This window comes from Parasteatoda tepidariorum, chromosome 1 (genome assembly GCF_982258835.1).
Source record: "Parasteatoda tepidariorum strain Cologne lab strain chromosome 1, Ptep-v5.0, whole genome shotgun sequence".
Classification (NCBI taxonomy): Eukaryota; Metazoa; Arthropoda; class Arachnida; order Araneae; family Theridiidae; genus Parasteatoda; species Parasteatoda tepidariorum.
Window position 1 is genome coordinate 24,495,611 of NC_141755.1, and position 10,360 is coordinate 24,505,970.

The window sequence follows — 10,360 nt, forward strand, 5'->3', positions numbered from 1 at the left end:
TAAGTTGTTTTGATAACTTAGGTTATTACATGCAATAACTGTATAAAATATTTATAGAGATACTGACATTTTTTAAAAAAAGGCCAATTTTATTGAAATTAGACTAATTTTTCTTACTATAAGTGCAGAAATATTCTATAAAATTAAACAAAATTTTTGGAACAAAATTTAGTTAATAATATAAATAGTTCCTTAAAAATACGCAAGAAATAAGCATTTAAAATAGTTTTTTCATACGGCACATGCATGAAAATATTTAATAAAATGTTTTCATATTTTTTTTGTGCATCGTTTTTGCCAACTTTTTAAAAATATTCGATTTGAATATCTTGAATGTGAAAAAAGTTCCTAGCAAATTTCTAAGCAGCTTTTGTGCTTTTTAAAAAATTTCCATAAATTTTTAAGCTAGTTTTGCGCAATTTTATCCAGTTATTGCTTGCAATAACCAAAGTAATTGGTGCCAGTTACAATCCTATTGCTATTTTTTTTGGCATAGGATGTTCAGAAACAATATTTTTCATTCGTAATTTATAACCGGTTCCTTAAGCCTCTGGAAGCTTTAAATTTAATTGATAATTTTAAGAAATCGCATGATTTAAACACATCTGAAGTACTAAAATTATTCTTTAAGAAAATCTTAAGAAATTTTAAACGATGACAAAAACTGAAAAGTGTCTCTTCCTATAATTGTAGGGTAGAAATTATCACTATTGTATAAAATTTTGGTAATTAGGGATATTTTACTCATTCCACAAACAAGCTAGCAATGAAATGGTTTTGCAAGCAAATTTTTTCCTGTCGGTCTTAATTTCAGTTTTGAGTTCAAATAGACATGAGTTACATTTGTGTAATTATTGAGTTGATTTTACACATTGCAGTTCAATGTTGAAAGCTTCCAATAGTTCATGGATTAATTGAATTCAGAAGATTTTTTTCAGTTAATATGAAATTTTTAAAATTTCTATATTTTAATGTGAATGATTTAAAGAAGGAAATTTTCCTATAATTCTTTTTTAGCTGATTCTTTGTTATTCAATCACATTTCGCCTATCAAATTAATAGTAATACAAGAAAATTCTCAAGAGTTTCGTTTATAAGTATACAAAGTATATAAATTAAGTTATCTCTTTTAAAGCCTTTTTTTTTAATCCTTACTATATGAAATCTGTTTTTCTGTATAATATAAATAAACCTACCTCATGTTTCTGTAGCAAGATATATTTGAACTTATATTTTTGTGTCTTTACTAAACGATATGCATGCGTTTTTCAAGTCATTCTTGTTTTCTATTAGTTATTTTTGAGGTTTTGAAAGAAAAAAGCAATCATTCTAGTCAAACCTGCTTGATAAGCCGAAATTTCGAAACATTCTCAAAAACTTTTCAGTTTTTTTCGTGCAGTGTTGGCTGCTGGGGAAATTAAAAAAAATATTTGGAAATGAAATTTAGGAGGAATATATAAGAATGCATGAGGATGAAGAGATTGCTTGATAAAAAGATTGTATGACGAAACGAAATTATTAGGTTGGAAAGAAGTAAATATATATTTTCCAATGACTTGTCAAAAAATTTGATATTTGGTGCTTAATCAACTTTCAAGCCCAACAGAATAAGTTCATTTCAAATTGTTCTTCGATATATCTTTGTTTCTGAATTTAAATCGTACTTATTCGTAATTTGCAATGTTGTGAATCTTCTAATTTCTTCAAAACCCACTTCGATTATTTGTCGTTCGATTGCATTTTCACAACAGGCATAAAACTAACCAAGCTTATGCTTCTTTTGAGAAATGTATATAATCATGGCCAAGTTTTTGTTTGATCAAACGATTGAATTATATATATTCTATGCATATTTTTTTACAGATGACGCATCAAAACTTTGCAAAGAACTTGAAATAAATAAGAAACTCAGCTGTAACAAAATATACTCTTTATTTACAAAGTCAAAAATGATTTAAATCTGAACAATCTAGGATTTAATTTACATCCACTATAAATATTACAGCTGATGTAAACTGTTGTTTCCACTCCATGACAAAGTTAACTTGTATCTACAATGCTACGTCATCGAAATGACTGTTGTTGGCAAACAGTTTGTACCTAAAAAGAAGACACAGATTTAGATTTAAAGTTTTTTTTGTAAAATATAAATATAACCAAAATTAGTAAATTCAAACATCAAGTTGATGATTAAACTATTTTAGAAATTGACTACAAAATATTTATTACTAAAGCTGAGAACATAAATTGCTTCAGAGTGTAAGCCTAAATGACTCACAGGATGTAAAGGATTGTTTATTTAGAACTTTTACAACGCACAAAGACGGTTGTGCATGCAAAGATACATATACTCACCAAGTTTTGATGCATATAATTAAATGTTAAATGCATGCTCTTGGGAACCTGGTACACATCCTAAGGATAATCAATTTTTCCCCACTCGTCCAAGAGAATATGATGGAAACAAATGTTATTGAGCGTATGGAGGAACAGGTTAACCTGGGACGTAAGCTGGGTTTCTAAGGCTGCATTTGCTGAACAGTTATCATAAACTTTATAAGTGAAAGGATTTTTGTACGTATCACCAATCTCTGAACGTCGTAAAATTTTAAATATACAGTTCTTTGAATAATTTAGGGTTTTTCAGTGATGTATAAAGGCATACAGAGTTTTTTTTCCTTAAACATAAGGATTTGCTTAATCACGTTTTATCATGCATTGATTTTATTTTAAATATTGATTTAAATGTATCGAAGCGGAAACATTTATACTAAGAAAATATTTTTAACAAACGATGATTTAAAATTTTAAATGTATCTCTATCCATGAATATTAAGGGTCAATCTGTAATTTTTCATTTAATTAAGTTCAGAATTGAGAATATTTATGAAATTTAAGGTAGAAATTCTTGTAAAATTCCCGTATTCTATGATAATGATATTTCCAGTATGAAAAACATAATTTTGGTCATTAAAATAAAAATATACGGTATTTAAACCATTTATTAGGTAAATTTTCCGTCCATTAATGGCAGTTTATCAAAAATAATTCTGATTTTTATAATTTTAGTGAATATTATCACGCATGTAGTAAACAATACATTACTAAAAAGATGGTTTTTATGACATGCTAAGACATTATAATAAAATTACCTAATTTTTTGACATTTACCAAATTTTATTACTTGTTATAACATAACACTTTACCAAAATCATTATCATAGTCGTTCGGTTAAAATTACTGAGTTTCTTGTTGTTCCCATAGAGCAAAAAATCCGTAGTTTTGACCATACTTTTTTTGTCAGAGTCATTTCATAAAAGCATAAAATTATGTAAACAAAAGCTAAATAACTGTACAGTAAACGCAAATGATGCCAAAAGTTTAAATTAGAGAACTTATCTAGAGGCAGTTTTATGTGCAAACTACAAAATTAGAAAATTTTAAAAATATAAAAATTAAATTTTGGGGAACAGTATGCAAAAAATAATGATAAGGTAGAATAATTAACTGCAATAATTACCGTCTTTTAGAGTTTTTTAATGACTGTAACTAAGATGTTCTGGTCCAGCATAGACTGGAGAATATACTACTTTGACCCCTGGCTTGTAGCTGTGATGAGACAAAATGGGCAGTGGAACATGATGTCCTCTGCTGTCGTAGCTATGATGATATCCTCCGTGCTTGCCCAGGCTTTTACCGTATTTATCATATCCATGACCAGAATCATAACTTTTCTTTGCGTACTTATCATGACCTTCATCGAGATAATCGGCGTGCTTGTGACTGCCTTCCTTGCCGTAATGATCATGGTGGTAATCGTGAGCATCATGAGAAGAACCCTTGTCATGGTGAGTTTTTATGTGGTCATATTCGTAAGCCTACATACAAAGTGTTACAATAAGATACTGTGGTTGTCATGACAACAACGATCACTACAGTAAAAAAAACATTAATGATTCAGAAAAATTCTATAAATTTCAAGAGCGTTTCCGTTGTACAATTTTAGTGATTAAGAAACAAGTAATATTTTGCCTTTTGTAGTTTTGTAGTTTTTTGTACGTGCTGCAAAAGAAAATTATTCTAAATTTGTCGATAATAATAATTATAATAATAATCATACTAAAAAAACGAGAGAAAATCGTAATCACATTATTGCCATTACTGGTTCCTCATTGGTTAAATTTTTTTTCTGGATAGTGTTTATGAACACCTAAACGCCGCAACATTTCGAATCATAGCAAAAACTACATCAATTATTTGTTGTCCTATTGACTTTTAATGGGTAGCACTGATTTTCAATTCCCAGCCAATATACGTTTCTTAAGACGTAACAGAATTCTTTTTCTTCTTTAGCATCCATAGTTATGTTGAAATCACCGTCAAGACGGTAATTGTGAATAAGTAAACCATAAAAAAGCATAAAAATAATTTAAATTAAGTTCATGTAAAAATATAAAAAAGGAACGTTGGTGAAACTAAAGAGAAAAACTCAGTCCGAAAAAACCCAATTGCAAGAAGTTCCGAAATTATCGTCTGTTTTTATCGTTGATCTTGTGCTGCTTTTTTATGATTGCTTTTGTTAGCCTGATTTTTTATGACTCTTACAACTCTTTATTTGAGATTATGGTGTTGAAGTAGATCAAGTCGAAAAGTGTGCGGGCATGAAAAACATAGAACAACACACATTTTCCGAATGGGTAATAAAAACTTTGTTATGGCCATGGAAAACTTTCCTAGTTTATCTCATGTAATAAAGAAGAATCAAAATAAGACTTTCTGGCGGGAGAGCGAAATGAAGTAAGGAATGTCATATTACGATCTTCATTCATCAGTAAATTACGAATTGGATTCGATACATCGGTGTGAAATTTGATTTTGATTTACATATATATTTATTTGATTATTACTCTTATATTAGCTTGAAATTTAATAAATAGATTATAACACAATCGTTTGTGTTCCATACTATTTGAAACTATCTAAAAGGCTTATAAGATATCTAAAAAGTAGTAAATTAAAGGTTAAAAGGACGGTAGCACGAAAACGAACTTTTCATGCTTGACGAAAAAAAGAAAAATAATTGGAACTGATTTTTAGAACTGAATATCTTAAGTTTTAAATTTAATATTTTTTACAACTAATTGAGTTGCGTGAGAAATAAAAAAATTATTTGATCTAACGCAATTGATCTATTAAGCAAACGCAATTAAAGAAAATGCAATTCTTTTTTATGGAATCTGTGATACACAGATTTTAATTTAGAAAGATTTGTACTAAATTTCACTGTTTTGAAAAATTATTCAATAAATTTAAAAAAAATTTATTTTTGAATGTTGTTTAATTGCAAAATATAAGTGAGTTAAATAATAAAATGCAATCTGTTATTCCATTCGGTATTTGAAAAATTTTCAGGTTATGGAGCAGAGATTGCGCTGTTTAAGGAGATTTTCATCAAATAATTCGATATTCTGGAAAATTTTGTAGGATTCTTCTTTGTAGCTAAGAAGAGTTAATTAAAATTCTTTATCCCTTCTATTCTAGATTTTCATGGTTGCTCAGCAACGGATTTGACGGTGAAAAGATTTCTCCTCAACCTTGCAAAGTTTGGCAGTGTAAGAAAATTTCCCAAATGTTACGAGATACAGCAAAGTATTATTTTGATCAACTTCTTTTATAATATGCAAAAATTACTGTTCAGTTCAAATTCACAGTACACATAGAATGTGAAGTTTTTATGCTTCAAATACTTTTTAATTGAAATTTTTATATAGTAGAACGATACTCTAAAGTATAAGTATAAAATTTTTAAGTTAGTCCTGTTTCAAGTTATTAAGTAAATTCACTGACAATTATTAATTTCATAAGACCATTTAGTTTATAAAACTTAAAGCCCTTAAAGTTTGAGTTCTTTTACATCTGAACTGAATAACTATAAAATGATGCCCTGCTATTTGATGGACTTAAAAGCCAGCAGACTAGCATATCAGACTTTGTCAGTGGTCATTGGAGGTATGTCTTACTTGAACTGCGACAGAAAACGTTTAGTATTTGTGCAAAGTTCAAGACATGAGTTGGACAACTGTAAATTTCAGGAGGGCTGCTCAGGCATCGCTTGAGTAGTTCTGATGAAATTTTAAGAACTGAATTGATAAGTTGGACTGTATTGATTTTTAATTTGGATTTTAGTTAAGAATTTTCAAAACATCTTCTGCTTTTTGACTTTCTGTAAGTTTTTGAAATTAAGGAATTGATCTAATTGGGTTAGATCACTTAGGGATTAGAAACAAATCATCAACATTTTAGAACAGTCTATTTTACTTTTACGTATCCTTTCCCCTTATTTCTTTCATAATATCCCTTGTCATGATCCTTGTGGTGGCTGTCGTGGTGAGCAACTTTGTCTCCATAAGCCTTGTGGGCTGCAACCTCATGGTGGCCGTGCTTTTTGTGAGCTTGATCATCAGTCACTTCATAGGCTTGAAGGTGACCATGGCCTTTTTCGCCATGTTCTGACTCAAGGTAGTCATGACCACCATGATCGTGATGGTGTGAAAGATCATATTGGCAGGTGACGTAAGCTATCCAAGATAACAAAACTACCAAGATCTGTGAAGATATATGGGTAAAATACACATATTTAATACCAACTTTTAAAAAAGGAATATAAATTGCAATTAAAGTGATATTTAAAAAAAAACTCTTTAAAATATTACAACTGGGCTGAAAAAATATTATTATAGTCCTTTTCTTAATTATTAATTTTTATACGCTCAAAAATCAGAAATATTATCACAAATAATAAATATAAGTTTTTAAAAAAGCAAACATTAATGCTAATTTTTCTTTTTTTGAAGTTTAGAACACATTCGCATTTTGAATTTAATGATTTGTATTCAGTTTCTTATAGTTAATTAGTGTTTTATTTTTACTATGTCACAGTAGAAACTGAAAATAACTATAAATTGAAATGCAGTTAGGGCACTGTCAAGCAATCAAAAGATGTACTCCCAATCTTATTAAAAGTAAGCACACTATGAACTTAGCCCATGTTTGCTAGAAGGCCAAAAAAAAATTTTTTTTTTTTAAAATAAGTTTGAAAGTACGTTACCTTCTTTAAATTTGAAATATTGGAAAAATAGAACTTAAAGATTTCTGAATTTCGATAATTTTTAGGTGACTCTTAAACGTGACAATTATTCAACACACTTCATAATAATTTGGTAGAGCAACGAAAAAAAAATTGCTTAATAGCGCATTTTTAAGCAATTGCGCTTGCTTGGACGATTAGAAAAAGCTGACTCTCAATCACGATAGGGAGGAAGAGTGCATTCTTTTAAACAATGTGGACTTTTTTTAAAAAAAATTTATTGGAAGGAACTGATAGTTAAATTAAATATTAAACCATTTGATCATTTATAACAACTCATAATCTTCAAGATAAAATAATATTATAACAAAAGCCTTTTTAAACTGAATATCATGTTGTCATTTAAATATTCAATGCTGAATCATTTCTCCTCGTCATAGTTTTAAATTAAAGAAAATGTTCGAATTTTGAAGAATTCTTTTTTATCTGTTAAATCTATGGTTAGCTGATGATGTAAAATGATACAAAATACATTTTTAAGAGCCAAATAAATAGTTTTTTTGAAATTTTAATTACAATGCTTTGTTTTGAACAAAATCCGTTATAATAAAAAGAATAAACACTTCCAAACTTTTAAACTTTTACTTTAAAGCATATCCAAGATTAAATTATGAAATATTGAATTTCTGACCTTTTCATATTTAATCCTTCTTTCATAACAAACTTCAAGAGCAAATAATATTAAATAAACAAACTTCTTAAATCTAAATAACAATGCTTCATTTAAACTTCCATTGGTAATAAACTTAAACACTTACCAACTTCATCATCTCAACTATTTGTTTCGTTCAAGAACGTCTGAAGTGCAAGACTACAAAAAGTAAGCAAATAAAGTATAGTTAGTTATGCACTATATATACAATGGCCGTTTACCGTTGCCTCAAGTGCTGATTGTCAGACATACGGGACCTTTCGTGTCTTTCGGGTATTTGGAACGCTGCTTTTGTCAGATATTTTGATCAAAAAACCCAATTCTTTGCCTTAACGAGCTAATATACTAATCACTGTCTAGATATTTCTTGTATTTAGGTCTTTTACTTTCTCTCGAATTTTTTTATGCGCCTCCACCCATTGTTCTATTATAGACGGTTATTGTGAAAGGTTTGTAGTAAAAGTGTATCGGTTTATATTTTAGTTATTATTGTTGGTGTTTGCATGAAGTTGTAGTTGTGAAATCGATTCTGAAATATTTGAAGTTCAAATCGATAAACGTTACGTGAATTAGTGTGATTAACCTAATTAATGTTTGTGTTTGAAATATTTTGTTGGTCATGAACATTAATCTCGTGTTTAAAGCTTTAAAATTTAACTAATGATCTAAATGAATTATTTTTCCGAAAAGTTATTATGATTTAGTAAAAAGAGATTCAGTATTACGATTCAATATTCAATATTATCAAATGAACTTATACGTTTTAGAACTGAACTTTTACGTTTTAGAAATGAACTTATACGTTTTCATAAATGATTTGAAGCATTCTCGTAATAAGTTTTCCCGGTATCAAAATATCAAGATAGATATTATTGAAAATTCAGAAGCACACACACATTTTAATTCTGTTATAAGAATAACAAGACTTCATTTTCATTTTATTTTATAACCGTCGTTGAACAGTTGAGCCCATTTTCGGTTTATGACAACTAATGTTCAACTTTGTAGCCTTATGATTTTGAACCCAATCCAGAAGACAAGAAAATTCTCGGATCAAATATGGGGGAAATTTGCCTACGTGGAGGACTTTATGATGGAACTAATCCACATATGCGCTTCATGGAACGGAAACCGCAAAAACCTCCTACGTTTAGTCTGACGGCAAGGGGACTCTAACCCATGATCCGTCTACCACTGAGGATATTTTACTTCAGCACTATGGTCTTTGAATGCCGGGTGAGGATTTGTATCGACAAGCCATCGCTGGGATTCGAACTCGGTTAACCTCACTGGAAGGCGAACGTTCTATCACCTGAGCCACCACGACTCTAATAAGACTTCATTGTCAATATTGAAATTTGAGCTTAAAAAAGACTTTGGGATAGGCAATAGTCTTTGCAAAAACACTATTAAATTTTAATAAATAAATGCCAAAAATTGGAAAAAACTATGAATAAATTTGACACTGTGAATTTATTTTAATTTTATAAAAAAATACCCTAATAAGAGATTATTAACATGAATTAACCTGAATTATTATTACAAAAAAGCTTCATATTATCTTTTCTAAAATAGCTCTGTAATCATTTCCCCATTAATAGTCCCCATTTATCCAGTCATTTTTTAAGAGCATTATCTGTTAACTAATTAATTAAAATTAAAATTTCAAGGTAAATATCAAAATATATAAAGACATATTATTAATACTATCATTTCTGCCAGTAATTAAAATGCGGATTAAAAATAAATTATAATAGCAATTAAAATGTCAATTAGAAATTATTTTTCTATCGAAAAAATCTTGTTTTTCAATTTTCTATTTAACAAACGAAGACGTTTTCATGCAACGAAAGTTGAAAAAATTAAAATATAATACCAACATAGGGATGTTTCATTATATTTTTGGGAATATAAATCGAATCTTTACTTACATTGCTAACAGATGATCATTTAATTTGATAACAAAAGCTAGACTTTGCAACTTTATTTTTCTCTATTTTAAGAAATTTTATTCCTCCATTAAAATTTTGTTAGAGTAAAGTGTGATTATTTAAGGTATCCGACTCGTTTAACCACCACTTTTTTTGAAAAAAAAAACAAAACAGTTTAATTAAAATTTTAATTTTATATTGGTAAGTGGGATTGCTAAGTTTATAAATTTAAAGAAAAGTTTTAAAATTTATTAAGTTACCTGTTTTTGAATAAATGCAAGTTTGAGCTTAAAAACTGCAAATTTTTTACGTCACTCTTTAAAACAAATTGTAATGCTTAAATATTGGAATAATTTTTTCCTTTTCATCAATAATGTGATTACTTGTGCTTTGAACAAAAAAAATGTCAAAAAGTCAATAAAATAGAACTAAATACAATGTTTGATATTCAATTTGTAAAGAAAAATTCTAAATAACTTGATAAAAAACTGCGAATTTTTCGCGTCACTCTTTACAACAAATAATGCTTAAATTTTGGAATAATTTTTTTTCTCTTCATCAATAATGTGACTGCTTGCGTTTTAAACAAAAAAAAAATCGGAAAAACAATAAAATAGAATTAAATATATT

The 10,360-nt window shown here is 28.4% G+C and overlaps 1 protein-coding gene across 1 annotated transcript; it reads right to left on the reverse strand.

Annotated features, from left to right (window-relative positions):
* Nucleotides 1-1,913: 1,913 nt before the first annotated feature.
* On the reverse strand, nt 1,914-8,104 carry LOC107437880 (uncharacterized). The gene is made up of 4 exons (XM_016050010.5): nt 7,906-8,104; nt 6,319-6,606; nt 3,521-3,878; nt 1,914-2,100 (listed from the first exon to the last, which is right to left on the reverse strand). Exons 1-3 carry the CDS (start codon nt 7,915-7,917, stop codon nt 3,537-3,539), a joined length of 642 nt encoding a protein of 213 aa, XP_015905496.1. The 5' UTR covers nt 7,918-8,104; the 3' UTR covers nt 1,914-2,100; nt 3,521-3,536.
* Between the last annotated feature and the right edge of the window lie 2,256 nt (nt 8,105-10,360).

Coding starts and splice junctions, on each gene's coding strand:
- LOC107437880 (XM_016050010.5), bottom strand. Junction 3,879..6,318: donor AGGGGAAAGGATACGTAAAA/GTAAAATAGACT, acceptor CTTTGTATGTAG/GCTTACGAATATGACCACAT.